The following is an 18,970-nucleotide window of genomic DNA, read 5'->3' as shown; positions in this document are numbered from 1 at the left end:
GAACAGCTCCTCAGAACTGAAAATCAACAGCTGACATCCCCAGAAGCTTCAGTTTTAACCAGGTGTCAGCGCTGAACTCTGGAGACAGTGGTAGAGACGGTGTTCACTATCCCTTTAGTATATAACTTAAGTTTTTTTTGTTTTTGCTTAGGCATTATACTTTATTGTGCTGGGAGATACCAGGGGTTCCCATCTGTCCTGGCAAAAAACACAAACTGTCCCCATGTCTCTGGTTTGGAAGTAGAAGGCCAGTTTGGAAGTAGGTGTTTCTGAACCATACTGAACAGAATTTATGTCCGTGCAAGCTGGTTTTGTTCATCAATTAAATAATAATTAAGTGGGGGACAATACTTAAATGACCACAATAAATATATAAATATATTGACATCATCATCGTTGGCTGAAGAGAGGAAACATACTGGGACAATCTCTTGTTCTGCTTAAAACAGTCACAGATCAGTACTGCCTTGACAATGGAAGTGAATGCATCATCTCATCTTGCAGACACCCACTGTCCGAATGTACTCTTCTTGATGGATGACGTAAGACCACATCAGATTACCCATTTTAATTGGCGCCAGGTTTTCAAGAGTTGCTAGCCTTGAGCAGTCAGTACTTTCTTTTAACCTTTGATGACCTGTGGGACCTAACTGCTTAAGTGGCTTCACAGAACAAGTGTGGAATGCAGAAACTCTCGATTACACACAGAGGCTGGGGAGCAGAACCTGTTATTGCAGCTTGTTCCCTTCACACTTACACACGATACTAAATGTGGTTTTCATTTTGGTGGTTTATGAGAGGATGATTGTCGTGTCCAGCGTGTAGTCACTCTAACATCACTGTTGTGGAATCTCTCCATTTCATGCCGATAAGTTCTAAAAGTTTAACTTTCGCATTAAACATGGACTTGCCGGAATCAATGAATGTCAATATGATAGCAAAGAGGAAAACTATCCTTACATTACAAAGAAAAGCCCGTGGACAAAGTATGAAATATTGAATTAGTATGCTTGTGTATACAGTACCTATATAACAGACTACTACACACACTGTAGATAAGAAAAGCTCATATGGCCTGGTCATGTAAAGGACTGATTTTTAGCTCTTTCTTCAATCCGTAGGTAATGTTGCCTGGCTTTCTCTAGTTGGTGGGGTGATTTGTCTTGTTAATTCTGAGGAGTTAGTGGTGGAGAAAACTAGTGGTGATCTGGATTTGTAAGTACACAAGACCAGCACAGTGAAAATAAGAATGGGTCATTAAATTAGTTAAATCAGGTGTGAAGGCAACTTCAGATGGCAGAAAAACAGTCACAGAAAGTTTAATTTTCTACTGTATTTTATCCATTACATTATCAGCTTGTGTTATGCACACTGATTAATATTCTTCAGCACATTGCTGGTACGTCCTGTGTAAACCTACAAACTAAAAGATGAGATTAGGTTAATAATGTTCTTTGTATTGAACATTGCCTCTTAAATGTCCTTTCAACAAATGGGCAAGTTTAAAAATAGATTTTCCAGTTCTATCAATAACAACAACAACAACAATAATAAATTAACACCAACAATAATGATATTCTTCTGCTAATAATAACAGTTGCTGCTATTTAAATCCTTGCAAAGTGTTCTTTTTGGTAGCCCGTGTCACTGTGCATTCATTTCTTTTCCTAGAAGGCATGTTTTCCCACATCTCTTTAACAATAGTTAAATAATTATTTAGCCAATAATGACTGGATTCAGGAAACATACAGTCAAACTGGCCTTTAAGGACCAAGGCTTGTCCCACCTTAGTTCACCACTGCAAAGTTAAACAAAAAAATACATTTTAGCTCCTTCTGCTGGACAATGGCAAAACAACAGCAAAACATATGAAATATTTTAAGGTTACAAATACATTCAATATGTACTGTATATGTGCCTTTTATTGTTTCAGTTATCTAAAGTAAAGATGCAACATATATTGATATTCAGTTTTATACTTTAATCATTTTAAGAAAAAACAAAATGGAGAGTTTTCATTCTCCTCCTAATTAGCATTTAATTTTAAAGTACCTTAAGAGAACACCCATTACCACATTCCCAATACATCATGTTTAATATCCACTAAGTGTCCAGCTCCCTTTGCCAGATGACAAATGACCATCAGGCTTGGAGTTAACAATGTTGGGCAAAACTAATGAATATGAAGCTGAAGATCCACAAAACAAGAATAGGTTCTAGAATACAAACCAGAGCTCAGACATGAAACAGTATGTTTACATGCCATTAGGCAACATGATTTCTCTACAGTGAAACTGAACAAGAGTAGAAAATAATACAGTTTATATGGCAGCATGATCATCTGCTCAGACATGAGATCTGAGCGAATGTGCAAGCAAAGCAACTGCTATAAAAGAAATAGAGTGAATAATAGTGCATTCTTCTCCATCGGAATGAAATCTGATTATTCCTTTTCACATTGATAAAACTATAACTGAATAGGCCGGCAGTGTGCAGCAGTGGTTAGAGTTGTAGACTTGAATTTCAGCAGCCATATCACCCTGCAACTCATGACTGGCAACCCAGTGAAGCTCAGCAGGTGTGAGCCTGGCCAGTACCTGGATGAGAGACCTCCTGGGAAAAATTAAGGTTGCTGCTGGAAGAGGGTCCAGTAGGGGGTGCACACCATGTGATGTGTGTGGGTCCTAATGTCCCAGTATAGTAACGGGCCAATATACTGTAAAAAAGGTGCTTTCCTTCAAATGAGACATAAAATCGAGGTCCTGACTCTCATTAAAAATTGCATGGTGTTTCTCAAAAAGAGTGGGGGTGTTGTCCCACTGTCCTGGCCAAATTCCCATCGGACTTAACCAATCATGGCCTCTTAATAATCCCCATCTCTGAATTGGTTTCATCACTCTTTTCCCCTCCCCACTGATAGCTGGTGTGTGGGGAGTGTACTGGCGCACTATAGCTGATGTTGCATCACCCAGGCGGGGGCTACATATTGGTGGTGTTGGAAGGGAATCCCCATTACCTGTAAAGTGCTTTGAGTGAGTGGAGTGTCCAGAAAAGCGCTATATAAGTATAATTAATTATTATTACTACTAACTGGAAGTACGTGGGTTCAAATCACTGCTGTTTTACCCTTGAACAAGATACTTCACCTGATTAATTTCAGTAAGATATCAAGCTGGGTTTTTCTTATGTTGTTGCATTAAATTGGCCTAGACGTAAGTTTGACAGGAGACAACAATATGTACACTTCATTTTCGGAATTAGAGTGGCAAAGGAGCTCTTGCTTTACAACTGGATCATTTCAAAAAACGTCTAGAAAACCAGTAACGCCAGCAAAAAAAACATACTTCCAGATTTATTCGGATTAAGTGGTACAACCCTCATATCAGCATTTAAATAAGCAACAGCTAACACTCCTTAATTGACATAGCTTATAAGTAAACAACCATACTAGATCAAAGAAAATTTCATTTTTGTTAAAATCTCCACTCTTAAAATAAGTTATACATTCTTGGAACGTAGAACAACAAATGAACTTACAGACCAAACTTCAAGTGTAAATGAAAGGAACACTGCTTAATTCTACGAGACAGTGAAAATGATCTTGAAAGAATAGATTCTTTCCAGGTGTTCAATATCTGGGAGCATATGGGCTAAGGCATTTAGGAACAGCTCTCCTCTCTCTCTTGATGCCATGGCAATGAAAGAAAGTCATTGCTGATTACTATAGCCCTGTTCCTTACTGTTTCAAAGGCAAACTGAAACACCTGAGTTCTCACAGGAGTCTAGTGGGAGTCTGAAGGGAGGTACAGATTGTGTATGCTTCCTAAAGGCACACACTGTCAGGTACAGCTGCCTCTCGCCTTGTTCTGAGTACAGTCTGGAGGACTGGAGGAATGACAAAGCTCTTAATGACAAAACTGTAAGCTCAGGTACACGAGGCTACTGTTGTGCTGTAAATCAAGGGGGACCTTGGAAACCCAGTGTTGTTTGGCCAGTTCTGCACCATAAAGGTCTATTTGAAACACAGAACTTCACATGCCACGAAATTATTCTGAACAGCACAAGTTTCGAGCACCACAAGTGGTTGGCGGACCTTATCACAGTTAACATGTTCACTTTCAACTCTACACCTTAGCCGCACCCTGTGCACACAGTCCACGCGTGTGTCAGCCGGGTCTGAAGTTGATCCTAACCGTCATGAAAGAAAGCCTCTTCAACGGCAGCTGTAAACCTCTCTCTCAGCTGCTGTCGGAAATTGCTGTACCACTCGAGAAGCCCCTGCCTCCTCTCGGCCTTTTCCGGCAGGGTCATTTTCCTTTCCCTTTCCAGAACGGCGGGCAGCTCTCGCCAGTCTCTCAGGAAGATGAACGGCGCTCCCATGGCCTTCAGAAGCCGGAGCGGAGCAGTGTGGGAGGCCAGTGACTTGCCACAGCTGCCAGGAGTCATGATGTCTTCCACTACGGGGACGGAGCCATACGAGCAAGCCTCGTAGATCCTGTAGCTCTCGGTGTTGACGCCCACAGGGCACAGGGTCAGGTCGCTCTGCAGGAGGGCACTTTGATACTTTCCCGAGCTGTCCCTCGTCTCCTGTGGCAGCCATCTGGAAAGAAAAGAGAGTTCCTTCATTCAGGCTTCTACCGTGTCTTCTAACACTCTACTGTACAACTCCTGAACTGAAAAAAAAGCACAATTTCCCCCCCTCTGCTGGCATGGGTTACATGAAGGATACTTAACTTTACCAGTTCTCATTAAAAACTCCAGACACCTTTACACCTCTTAACTTAAATCAATTTAAAAAAAGAGAAAAAGGAATATGGGCAGCATGGTGGTGCAATGGTCAGTGCCCTGGGTTCAATTCCTGGGGTGCTGTCTGTGTGGACTTTGTATGTTCTCATTATGTTCATGTGGGTTTCCTCCCACAGTTCAAAAACATACTAGTAAGTTATCTGGCCCCGGTAATGTAGAAGGGAACACCCTCTTCTTGTTACTACTGTCCAAACATTAAACAGCAGTAAAAGACAGCCCTTCACTTATAACTGCCTCTTTTTCTCCAGGTTACCTTTTGGAAAGAAAGTACAGATTGGAAACCCCAAACAGTGTAGTTCTGTCAGTATAGAGACAGTACAGAGAACATACAGACTCCACACAGATAGCACTCCAGGTCTGGAATTGAACCTAAGGCCTTAGTGCTGCGAGGCAGTGATGCTAACCACTGCACCACCATGCCATCCCACACAAAACCAGCAACAGGGTTTTACTAGCAAGAGTGCAATTTACTGGCTCCATATATATTTGTCTGTATTTCTCCATCGGTTCCAAATTAACCAATAACCTAAGGAAGTTCTTAAGTTCTTTGAGGTAACAAGAACAAAACAGAAAAGCACACAAGCCTTTTTAAATCCTACAAAACAAAGATAAAAGCACACTGGGACCTAAGGCTTCCTTCAATGCTATTCTAACCTCTTATAATACAGCTACACCATATACGTTTGATAAACACAAATGCATCATTGTATATATAGTGTTTCTGGTTTGAATCATCAGTGCATCTTCTTTCTCTACAGTTTATTTCCATCTAAGGCTAACCAAGGCCACAGAGAAGCTCACTCCATACATTCTTCTCTGGAGCATTCTTTCAGCACAGAATGGCTCTGCATTTTCATAAACAAAGGCTTCATGTGTAACTTACACTATTATGTAACAATGATGGTTTGTCATTTTTCAGTCCACAGACATTTGTGGTACCAATTGTAAAAAAATGAGGCATTTTCCCATTATTTAGCAGACTACTAGCTGCTAAAGAATGTCAGGTGTCTTTAAAAGTACCTTTTGTATTTGTATCAGAGCTGCATAAATATGAAACAAGCTAAAAAAGCATGAAAGCATATAGAGACCCACACATGTAAGCGAATGTCTGAATATCTACAACCTTTTAAGCTGAGAAACGGCATGAAATGCTGATCAACGTACTTTTCTCTTGCAGCAGTGATGCACTCTTTGTCTAGGTGGTCTTGTTTCAGTATCATCATTAACGTTTCTCTTGAGGAGTTCTTATAGAGAGTTCCCAAGAAATTGCACAGGTATGGTCTTCTGGTATGCACCATCTTGTTGCTGGGTGCTACTACAGGAAACTGTCTGTATCTGGAAATAAGACATTGGGCAGGGCACAGACACACTGGTCAGTACAAAATTCCAGTCAGGATTTTCCAATGAAATCAAAGTTAATGAAACGTAAGTCATTTGAGATCAGTACCATTTTCTCTAAATATAAGCAAAGGAAAGAATGTTAAAAGTAATTACTTTTTCCAGATTTTGTTTTTTACAAATCCATCACAGTAATAGAGGAGAGTACAGCTGGAAATTAAGTTCTATTCTGAAACTGTGGCATTCTATGAAAATATGTAACACTAATGGTTTGAAAAGAACTAAAAAGTCCAATATTAGGACTGTTTTTCTGTAAAAGATCACAAATATTTAAAAAAAACTGATTTAAGAGGATGACTTCCAAACAACCAACAATTTCCAAAATCAATATCTTTATTGCTAGACCAAAAAAAAACTGAGAAAATATTTTCAGACCACAGAATATAGAAAATGAAATACGAAGCTAGAAAATGTGTTTTTATGATGAAATAACAAATGCACACTTAGCTTTCTTCATTGAAGATTTGCTTTTTCAAAGTCCCTAACCTGATATGAAGTACGAGCCACTTTAAAAATGTCAAGTATTAATATACGTTAGTTCATTGTGAAAAAAATAGAGGTTGTATATAGTTATATTACAAAACATGTTGTAATTAAACTAATGACATGGGAGAGCAGGATTTAATAAATAACCATGAAATTTATCATTAATTAAATGCATCTCAAACTTAAAACACAAGTGCTTACGCAAAAGTAAATAATATTACAATATAATTATATATTATTAAATAATGAATTATTACATATATAATTATATAATATTTTATAATATCTTAAGTAAATACTTATCATATTAAATGTATATATGTAAGTAGATTTTAAGTTTGAAACTAAAAACTTAAAAAGTGCTTACTCAAACTTAATAATATCACTATACAGCAATAAATAATAATATATTTTTACAATATAATGCATTATTATATATACTCTTATAATATTCCAATATAATAACTTAAGTAACTATCAAATTCATCTGATTGCAATTTATATATTAAAATAGACTAAGTTTGAAACCGAAAGAAAAAAATGACCAGTAAGTGCTTACGTTGCTACACCCAGAGGCCACTGATACACATCTTCCTCATTCACCCAGGGGCTGTCGTACACCAGGAACAGCAGGTCCACAACCCCCCCGTGTCGTCGGAGGTGGGGACGGATCCACTCGTTACTGCACTTCTCGCTCCCCAGCAGCATCACTCCCACGTGATTCACTTCGTGCGTCTGCACTAGGGCCTGTACGTACTGCAGCCACTGGGTGGCGTAGGCGATCTTCGGGTCCTCTCTCCCATTCAGGACGAGAACCACGCTGTCCGTGTCCAAGGGGATGCGGCCTTGCACAACAGCTGGTCCGGTGTAGAAACTAAGACCAGGCGGACAGATACGTATTTTAAACACAGATGCCATACAGTATAAACCATTATCACTCAGGACTGATACTGCTTTAAAGACAAACCCCAAACTGGGTTTGTGCCAGACATAGCACTTTAGATAAAAAAACAGTAAAATTTTGTCTGACAACAAAATCTTTTTTCACATGTTGAGGTATTCCTTAAGTGGTTTGTTGCAAAGGCCAGACATGGCCTGAGGTGTTTTTAAGCAAAAATAATGTTATATATGCAGTATATATAAAATATTTATAAGCTATAAAGCTTGTTTCCAAATTGTTCCACACCACATTTTTTCAAGGACGTTTTAGGTTTTAAGAATGAACAACTATCTCCCTAATATACAACAAACTCCATTCAAAATGTATTACATTTGAGTGGTTTTATTTTATTTGAGTGAATGAATTACATAATACTATGTTTTCAAAGGAAACAATCACTACGTTTTAAATAGTTTTATGTTCTCAAAGTGTTTTGGTCGAGGAATTTAATCTTCATATTTTGTCGTTACAGTGGCAAACAATTAAAGGAAAAAACAGATTAATAAAAAATAGAAATAAAGTAGAAAACTGACTTAATTTCTTAGGTTATAATGTTTTTGCATTAATGTTTATTATTCCAATACTGTGTTAGTATGATATTTATTAGAAATAGCAAAACATTTTTGTTGTTTAAAAAAACTTTACTCAATTCAAGTTTTGAATTTGGATTATTATTATTATTGTTCACACCAAAATAATCTGTTTTATTTTAGTTTTCACACCTCTAGTAAAACTATACAAATTGACATACAGTCCTTTGCACACCCTTCCACTGATACACAATTGCGCTGAATAATAAATGGAAAATACATGTTTTTTTAAGTGACTATTCTAATAAATATACTTGGTTGCTCTAATGGGACACTTTTATGTGTTTTTATGGGAAAGACCTCATATATATCAGGGTTTTTTTTGCAGCTTTTGATGTGATTGCAGACATATTCACCCGCTTGGCAAACCTAAATTAGTTCAGGTGCACAAAATTACTTTGGTAAGTGATACAACTGGTTGAATGGATCTATGTGCAATCTGTGTAGTTCACATGATTTCAGAATAACACTCAGTCAGGGAGTGAATTTCAAGGAATTTTCAAAACAACTTAAGAATGAAGTTATAGAAATGCACAGATCAGGAAAACAAATTCAAAGACACTCAGAATTCTTTTAAGCACAATAAAGTCAATAATGAATCTTGTTTCATCATTGGAAGGGGTGAATACTTTTGCAATGCATTCGATAATCAGTGAAAGCTTTTTTTTTAGGAAGAGTATATGATGTCAGGTATCGGTTGATGCCTCAACTCCTCCAGTTCCTTGTAATGCCTTCCTAAAAATACAGAAAGGGAATTTGTGTTCGTACCAATCAAAATATTTGACCATTGGCTCAATGCTTCCTTAAGAGAATCTCAGCACTGTTGTTTCACAACAACCACAGTCAGAAACAAACAGTCTAGAGACAATCAAATGGAAAATTCTTTCAAATGAGAGCTTCGTAAATTCACCCATGTTCTAAACACAACTTTTTCTCCACATAAATTACTGGCATCTACATGTAATGGACAAAAAGAAATGAAAATGGAGTAAATAAAGGGACTCCAAGCATATTCAAAGCAATTGCTTCCATTAAGGGGGAGGTGCTATGTATTAATTAAGCAAATAATATCCCAGCATGCTTTCGGTCATGGATATAAATGTTGGACAGGGCTGGTAACCTATTTCATATGGCTAGGTGTTTTTTTTCCTAGTGCTGCAGTCCATGGCTGTGTCTGAAGGGAGATGGAAAAAGTGATGATTGCATTTTTTCCCGATAATTATAGATTTTGTGTTTCTGAATTAGTTAAGGGGATTGTTTTTTTGAGGGAGGGTAGGGCCCTTGTTTTTTTTTTTTAGTACTGTTTGGTGTCCTTGAGCCCTTTGCGGTGAGGACTGTAGGATCTACTTGTTATTTGTGTGTGTCCTTTTTTGGGGGGGTTCTTTTCTGTTAAAAACAGCAGTGATGGTCTGTGCAGGATTTAGCCAGCAGCCATATCACTCTGCAACTCACAACTGGCAACCCACTGAACCTCAGCAGGTGTGAGCCTGGTCAGTACCTGGATGGGAGACCTCCTGGAAAAAACTAAGGTTACTGCTGGATGAGATGTCAGTGGGGCCAGCAGGGGGATCTCACCCTGATGTCTGTGTGGGTCCTAATGTCCCAGTATAGCGACAGGAACAGTCACTTTGGATGAGACGTAAAACTGAGGTCCTGACAAATTTCCCATTGGCCTTTACCAATCATGGCCTCCTAATAAGCCCCATCTCTGATCTGGCTTCATCATTCTGTTCTCCTCTGCACTGATAGCTGGTGCATGGGGAGTGTATTGGCGCTATAGATGTTGAAGGAATAATTATTATTAAGATGGCACAACTGCGTGTGATTTTCTCTAAAGAGAGTAAGCCCATACCACAGGATTGTGATATTGAAGCACAGAGGCACTAATTCAAAGTTCAAGGAATAACAGCTGAAAAAAAGAATGCAGATCAATTTGACTGTAAATTTTAACCTGGCAATGCCAGGCCAATGGCACAAAGAGCACAGAAACAATAGACAAGCAGCAGAGAAATGCGATACAGTCTTAGCATGTACTCACACAGAATATTATGTCAAGGGTATGGTGAAGCTCAGATGTACTTGCAGGTCAAGAATAAGAAGGGTCTGGATATCCCCATTATTCACGATGCCTGCTGTGTAATCATGGATCACAGTGCCTACACTCAAAGATCACATCAAAAACTCCTATAGGTCAAGTATTTCTGCTGCTGAATTAAAATGTGAACTGTCAGCAGGGTGTAACAGAAAGTCTGAAGATTTTACAGAACATGCATGTCAACATGCACAAATCACATCCATTTTCTCACCTGGACAAAGAGAATTGTCACAGCTGCACATCACACTCACTTTTTTCCACGTTTTGTACCAAACACTTGAGTATCTCCTAGCGTTAATGCAGATGCCAAGTACAAAGAAGGTATGAGATTTTGTTTCCTAGTGATGATCAAAGTATGCCCCCCGTGTTTACACAGCACAGAGATAAGCACATATCCTGCAAGACCTCAGTTGAGTGTGTTCAGAACTACTGCCATAGAACAAAACAAAATCAACAGGAGACCAAAATAAGACCACCACCAGCAAAAATGAGAGAAAAAGCTGAGAGAAAATGACAAATAAGTGGAAAAAATAATGTTGAACTACTAAACGCCTGAGATGGAATACAAGTATGTGCAGGTTACGACGGTCATTTTAGTGCCTATGTTTTGTAAAACATTGTCTCTCCAGACATTCTTCGAGATAGTTTATCTGAAGTGATGACTGGTATGCAGTGTGTTCTCATGTATTCAAAAGGAAGCAAACGTTCGTTATATAACGTGCATTCCACATGGCAGAATGTTCTGTTTTGTACAGCTGCTGTTCATTAATACGATCACTCATGCAAATTCTTTTTTTCCATGCACGTAAGGGTAAAAAATTCATGAAAGACGAAGCCTTTGTAACGTTGTGGTTTTGATGATCTGGAAAATCTTAAAAGAACATGGAGATTGGCAGGGGAGTATTGGAAAAGAACTACAGGAAAGGTGAGACCCTAATATATTCCTGTCGTTGCTTATTTGATAAAACAATGGGTGTACGGGTTGCAAGGCATCTATGAAAATTAGGGGGAAAACCATATGTTTCATGTACACGTCATTTTTTATTATTCACTGTTGCTTAAACATTTATCACTGAAGCAAAGAGTTAAAAACTGCAACAGCCTACTGTTACGTTCTGAATTGCCCAAGCTAATAAGGAAACCCAAGTCTGATTATTTTTTAAATGATCAGTTTATTACAACTACCCAAGCCAAAAGCCAAAGAAATAAGGAGCCATCACAGATAAGATGGGCACACCCCTTTGTTCTGATATTCTAGAAAATAATGTATATATTTAATGTAATAACTTTAGATAGTGGTATGGGATGTTAAATACTTACTCTCATAATTCTGTTTTGTAAAGGTGTGATAGACTAATTTAGCTCTAGCTTTGTTCAGAGTGAGGTGACAGAGACAGGGATGTTAGAAGATCTTTTAAAAGTATTGAAAAATAATCCATCTGGGTGTGTTAACACTGATTTTTTTATATAAAACGGATGGCAACCTCTGGTTCCCAGGATCACTCGTCCCACCATTGTTTTCAAATAAAATGTTTAAAGATGGGGCACCTGCAATTGTGTGTGAGATACATGATGTGACACGCTACTATCCTCATTGCCTTGCTTCCCTAAATCTTTGGAAAGGTTGGTAAGTAGATATTCTCCTTTTCACATCACTGAAACTATTTTAGCGCTCAATCTGGTTTCAGTCGTGGGTACTTTCACATTTCGGAAAGATGAAATGTTTTAAAAAACATCACTGACCAAAAGCACCGCTGACGAAAAGCATGCGCCTACAGTATCTTTCGAGATCAACCAAAACACTGTTAATCATATTGTGCTTTTAAACAGGTCAGCTGACATTTGGTTTTTGCAAAGACGTGGTTTAACAATGCAAAGGCACACAAATTTCACTTAAATTAAAATGACTATATTTAAGATGTCACACAAAGGTCACTTTTGGGTCACACTTATTTTCTCTCTACATTAATCTCATGCAGTAAGCAATAGTTTGTTTCATACACATTCAGCTTAGTTTTTTTTTCCCCACAAAGGACCCCCACTTATTTTTCCTCAACCTTCAAAACATGCTTTGAAGAACATATAGCACAAACGCTGCACATACAAAGCCTCCAGTATTGTGGACGATCCCTCCCACCCCTCCTGCAACCTCTTTGCCCTCCTACCATCTGGTAAAAGGTATTGCAGTATACGGGCCAGCTCCACCAGACTCTGTAACAGCTTTTTTTCCACAGGCTGTCAGGCTCCTCAACACCCTGGTACCTACAGTACTGCACCTACTCCAAATCTGGAAACTTATTTTTTGCCTAATGTCAGGCATACTGTCTGATGTATTCTTTGCACAATCCTGTAAAGTAAATTGCACTATGCACATTGCACTTTATGTACCCTGTACCCTGTCAGAAAATGTCTATGTCAGCATTGTCTATAGATTTGTCTTCCCAGTGTCTTGTCTGTATTCGCACCACAGACTTGGAGAATGATATCTCGCTCCTCTGTATACTTGTATATGGCTGGAATGACAAATAAACTTTAACTTGAAGTAAGTAAGGCCTGCTGTACTTAATTCACAAGGTACAGAAATCTGTCATTTTCATTTTACCTAAAGAATGGATCCAAAACCCATTCCTGGGAAGCTTGATGTGCATCACACAGCAATAAGATTTCTGCTTTTAGCGCTCACCACCACAACCTTTACTCCATGAATATTTGGTCTTCTTTATGTTTCATTGGTGCCTATTAATCTCTGCTGGGGTAATTCCTTCCTGTGCAACCAAAATTAAGGTTGCACAACTTAAAAAAAAAAACAGAATCAAATGTTTTGACTGACCTATATATTTAAGTTCCTAATTTTTTAATTGTTGCTCTTTGGGTCGTTAAAGAAAAATGGAAATTTGTCTGCAATTATCTTCGATCATCTGATAATGAAAGTCAGTTATAGTAAAAGTTACAAGTATAAGAAATCAGCAGGGGGGGGGGAAGGATACCGAGTACCATACTCCCAGCTTGGAAAACCCGAATATTAAACTTCCACCACACGACTTGTGAAGTCTTAGTACAGTATCTGCGTTACCATCCTCAGACAATGACAATCCACTGACCCTTCATCTAAGATTGGAGGTTTCCAGTAAGAAGAGGAGCTTGTCATACATCCATCCGGTTGACTTACTCAACAACATATTGCATTTATCTGCAGGAAGCCACCACCATACATGCTGGAATCGCACGAACAATTGTCTGGGTCACTGGAGTTCAGACAGCAGCACATTCTCTATACTGCGCACTGAGTTTGATCAAAACGGGCCACTCTCATACGTCTGTCGTACGTCGTAGGCTGGTTCATTTCTTACGGAACCCGGGAGTGGCCATCAGTAGGGGGAAAAAAAAGTTATAACGAGGGAATGATTTACAATACGTGCCCACGATTTACATTTTGTGCGCAAGAAATAACCAAATCGTGCTCTCGTTTTCTTTAATTCGTGCGCACTTTTTCCTTGGTTTTTTTGTGTCACGGCAGTCGCACTCACATAGAAAGTTTCTGAAACTCCAGCATTATCCCCGGCTCCGAGCAAACGCTATCAAACGCTAGTTAACACGTTACCGCGTCTGTATATTGTTACAATAAAGCCTAACTGACACTGCTGTAGATTAGGATACTGGATAGAGATGAACTGATTAATGTTTATTATGGTTTGGGGATGAGTTATGAGGGCATTGTTGCTACTGTAGTCTTGAACTACAGGGCATCACCGTCAGCAAACGGCAATTGAAGAGGATTCTAAGGTTTAATGGGCTCTGCCGACGGCGATATGCTAACATAGAAGAAATGATTGGCTTTATTGATGACCAACTGCAAAGGAAAGAGCTAGAAAACATTATTTCGTTTTATGTAATTCGTGCGCATTAATTATAAATCGTTCTCTCGATATAACTTTTTTTTTCCTACTGATGGCCGCTCCAGGGCTCTGTAAGTTCTGGTCCCGTCCATTTTTGATGCTTTCTCTCACATTCTCTCATACACTCATCCTAAAACCGGACTCAAACCTTTTATTGCTATGTTTGGTGCACCACCTGCTAATCCCTTTCAATGATACTAACTGGCTGTCTTTAGCAGCCCTCCAGGAAGGCGCCGTATCCTCTTTAGCTAGAAGCATGCTGCCCCACTCACATTACTTCAATGTGATCAGGGATATGATGCAGTTTCTTATATTGGTGAAAAATAGATGCACACTAACTGGGTCGACCTTTAAGGTTTGTAAAACTTGACAACCATTTCTGAACTAGTCTGAGCCTCTCTGATACACCTAGACCTCCGTCCGTCACCTACTGGCTATTTAAAATAAACCTGAAAGGACTGGGCTTTCACCTTTTTATTTCTGCTTCCTAGTTTAGTATAATTAGTGCTTTGCTAAGCTCTCTTTTCATGTCTGTCCACCTTTCCTTTAGTTTTACTCTTTCTTGTGAGGGAAGATTTTACAACATTTCACAAATTTTTCTCAGTTGTAGCATTGTATCAGCAATTTACATGATTTGTAATATTAATTATATATATTAAGCAAAATGTGTTTTTGTAGGAGTAAAATGCAATAAAATACTTAATTTTTTTATTTTGTTTGTAATTGAAAGACCTCTGATTTTAGCATTTCCTCAGGTAACATTTGTAGAATGGCATGAACTGATTTAAACTGAGCTGTCTGGTGTGGTTTAAATGATGAGAGTTTGACAGGAAAAAAAACGCAATGAATTTGTATAGATTTCTGTCTGAATAAAATCACAAAACATAAATGACATCCATTTTAATTTAATACAGAAGTAACCTTTGTTGTAATCTTATTATGTTGAAATGAACGAAGAGAAAGCTGTACAAGTCTTTGCAACCTGTTATTGTGTGGATGTAATAAGTCACTCATGCTCATCATCATATACTCTTTAAGATATAACTCATTGTGAAAATCAAACATCAAGAATCATATCCATTTTCATTGTAAGAAACCGATTGAAGTACTGACCTAAAATCATTTCGGTACAGGAGTATATAACTGTAAAAACACAGTCTGAATAATAATAACTTAAGAATTGTAAGAATTCATTATAAACTTATCAATTTGCCAACTATGTTTCCAAAACAGTACTGAATGAGTGCCTGTAATACTTTCATTAACAACATAAAAGAAACTTCTCAAAATAAATCATTAATATACTGTTAGTACACAATATATGTATTATGTATACAATTTAGTGGCACTGTGATATTTCACAGGTTAAATTAACAACAGATACAGTACAACAACACAAACAAAAGTTTTTAAAATTGTTAGCTAATTCCATAGAGAAAACCCTTGTGTTTCTGTATGCTGTGCATATTACCAAACACAAACTGAAGCTTTGCAGAGTCTAACTTGATATTCCTATAGAAATAAGATGATAAGGCAAAATTATATTCGCATTGTATAAAAAAGTCAAATTGTGTTTGAGTCTGAATACATTTCATGAAAGATGGGCTTGCAAACGCTCCAGCAGGTTAGAAAATCTTAATAAAAACCTTTGCGGTTTCCTAATAACTTGTTAAACATCTGTGCATAAACAAATGTCATTTAAAAATAAGAACAAAACAGAATATTAAATGTAGGGTACTGCACACAGCTATGCTTTATCTACCCTGTCCGTTAAGGATTATAGGGGAGTACTGTAACCTATAATACTTATCCTGTACATGCATAAATAAAGAAAAGGTCTTTTTACAATGAACTAAAAAATAAAAACAAGGGAAATGTACTTCCCAAGATGGTGGAAAGCAACAAAAACAACCACAACATGGGATGAAACTGGGTTATGCACAATATGAAAATAATCAACCTGGGACCAAAACCCACAAGACCTCCAAAATCTCCTCTCTACCTCTCCTCTCTGAAACAAACGGTTTCTAATCTCATCACGATACGGGAAAGCTATAACTGTTATTAAATCAGGAGCAGCGTGAGGAAAGATGCAATGCCCTTTTTACAGCGCGGGGGGACAGGTGATTTCTACTAATGCAGTCTTGTTGTGTCAGGCACCGACACGCACAGCTCTGCTGGCTCCAACGCTCAAAATGTCAATGCACAGATCACGTCCCAGCTCAGTCCACCTGGACTGAAGAGCCTGTTATGGGAATTCAACCCTCTGCCTTCCTGTTCTAATGGAACAGAATGTTCTCCTTCTTAAAACTCCTACTCGCCAACAAAAAAACAGCAACATAGAAGCGCAAGCACAGAGAACAGAGGCAAGACGTGACAAAGTTTTCAATATTCTCTTTTGGTAGGTTTAATCAAAGGTCTGAGGGAGATTTCACTTCTGTAACAGCACGTACTGTAGTAGACTATCTTTTATAAATCATTTAATGGTCTGCTCTTTCAGATTTTTTCTAGTTTGAGATGTCTTAATTTTAAACATTGAATTTAAAGCGAAATAATCAGACCTGTTGGATTACCCAAAGGGAACGTTCCTGTTTAATATGCATCACCGGTACTTTGTGGTTGAGCTGTATTATTCGAAGATTGTTTGCAGAACACAACAAAAACAGCACCCCATGCTTGTCTCTGCATTTGTGCAGGTTCTAGGATGTGGAAAGAGGTCTCCATCCTAAAGTTAACTTGAGTACATAAAGTATATTTTAAAGATAAGTGATATTTAAAAAGGACAAGACAACAAGAACGCCTGGATCTTATGTAACTTCAGTGACCTCAGAGTCCTTTATTTTGAAGTAATGCATTAGGAAACAAACTAAATATTTGATTGCAACTTCAATGCTGTTTTTTATAATGCCAAGGCCAATATTTAGTAATTTCCAGTCCTTTCACTAACCCAATTTTCACTAAGACAAATTATGGATGCCTTTTGCTTTCTGACGAGCAAGCTAATCATACTTCTTTGTTGCAAGAGATTAAATACTACAAGCACAATTCTAAATGAACATGTACATTAGAAACAGGGAGCTACTTTCTTTCAAAAGACATGAAGGAAAGCAGGTCATCAACAGGTCTTGAAGTAATTTGTTAAAAGCCTAAGTTATATAACAAATGAAAAACTGATGAATACTGGCTCAAAAATGTTCTTCGTGACACCTTTGCAGCAATTCTCCTATAACTGTAGACGAAGGAACAAACATCTCACAGACATTATTTTCTGTATTTGTTGCGTTATTATTTAGTTATTTCTGAAGCTGCATCTGAAAGCAATAAATGTATTAACAATAACACCGAAAAGCAAAAATATTCTTAGCTTGGTGCCATAATATTTACGTAAATATGTACCACATAAATACACATTTACTAGTAACATAAACAGAAATAATGAATACTAAAAAATAATTATGTATTTATTGAGAACAGACAGAAATAATAACAGAGTTCTATATTCCGGGTAGCAGTATACTTTACACAGCATGTGGCAGATTTATAGGGGATTAAGAAACCTTTAACTTGTATGATGTTGGCTAATAAAGTTTGTAGTCTATCCAGGGATTACGGTCAATAAACTACATATCCCAAAAAGCAATAAGCAATGTTAGGATTGTTTATTTCCTAGGGCTGCTGGGTTATGAGGCATAGCTCTTGGTAAAGAGGCTGTCTCTCTTTTTAAAAGGGCATGGCAAAACTCTAATTTATTAGACCTGAACTGCTGCATCAAAACATATGTTAAAAGAGAAATAAGAATCAAGAAGGTATGAACTGCAGCCAATTTAACGGACCTGGAGCTCTCAGATCTTTCTACAGGACCAGGGTTGGAATGTGAAGTGGAAAAAGTCCACCTGTAGCAAACCTGTAGCATTAAGATGGAACCATATAAAGAATACTCCAGAAGCACCACACAGTGGTACACTAAGCATTTGCTTAAAATATGAAACAGATTCACAGTGTTGTATTTGTATATGATTTAAAGAGCAACCAGAATACATCCTGTTGTCAAAGGAAGACATATGCTTTCAGATTAAGCAACCAAAGCTCTTTCGTACTGTGCAATGGGGAGCACAAGGAGATTCAATTATTCCAAATCCCCAAAGGTACTTACAGTAAACATTGGAGACTACAGTATTTCATACTCAAATGTGAAACAAGGAACTTGGCTCAAAAATAGAAATTAATGAACGGACATTTGGTAAGTGGGAGTCTTTCCACCATGTGTTAACTATCACATATCACTCAAGAAACCGTCTGGTGAGGTTTGGGATTAAATACTTATCAAGCAACCACATAACTGAAAGTGGCAAAATCCGGTCTCTTCTTTGTAACCTGTCTTATGTTCTGATCCCAGTCTTTTTGATTTATAAACAGAGAACTATTCAACCTCACAGAACAAAGCTCAAGTATTATCATACCTTACAACAAGCCTAAACAAGGATGATTAATCCAATTAATGGCAGAATGCTCCCCTTTACATAACTAGCTGGATTAGTATTGTGGAGTTGGATTCCCTATGAAAATGGCTCCTATATTTTGATTAAACAATTTACTCTTTTAAAGTTTAAAATTATTGATAAAATACTGGTATAAAAAACTTACATTTACTAAACACTATAGTAATGATGGGCCTAAACATCCTTTCTTGATCATATATATTGAATGTATATCCAGTCATGTGTTAAGGTCAATTAACTATTATTGGATAGATATCAAT

At 37.7% G+C, this 18,970-nt stretch overlaps 1 protein-coding gene across 1 annotated transcript in view; it reads right to left on the bottom strand.

Moving 5' to 3' along the window:
- Positions 1 to 989: 989 nt before the first annotated feature.
- The window catches only part of rxylt1 (ribitol xylosyltransferase 1), a 33,065-nt gene continuing 15,084 nt past the window's right edge, over positions 990 to 18,970 (bottom strand). The window contains exons 4-6 of the mRNA XM_015353269.2: positions 7,250 to 7,564; positions 5,971 to 6,141; positions 990 to 4,600 (exon numbers count right to left, since the gene is read on the bottom strand). Coding sequence (XP_015208755.1) covers positions 4,189 to 4,600; positions 5,971 to 6,141; positions 7,250 to 7,564 — 898 coding nt within the window. The 3' untranslated portion in view covers positions 990 to 4,188. The remainder of the gene's footprint in view (positions 4,601 to 5,970; positions 6,142 to 7,249; positions 7,565 to 18,970) is intronic.

Source organism: Lepisosteus oculatus, chromosome 7, assembly GCF_040954835.1.
Source record: "Lepisosteus oculatus isolate fLepOcu1 chromosome 7, fLepOcu1.hap2, whole genome shotgun sequence".
In the NCBI taxonomy this organism is placed as follows: domain Eukaryota; kingdom Metazoa; phylum Chordata; class Actinopteri; order Semionotiformes; family Lepisosteidae; genus Lepisosteus; species Lepisosteus oculatus.
The sequence above is the reverse complement of the archived record's forward strand: the minus strand, read 5'-3'. Positions and strand labels throughout refer to the sequence as shown.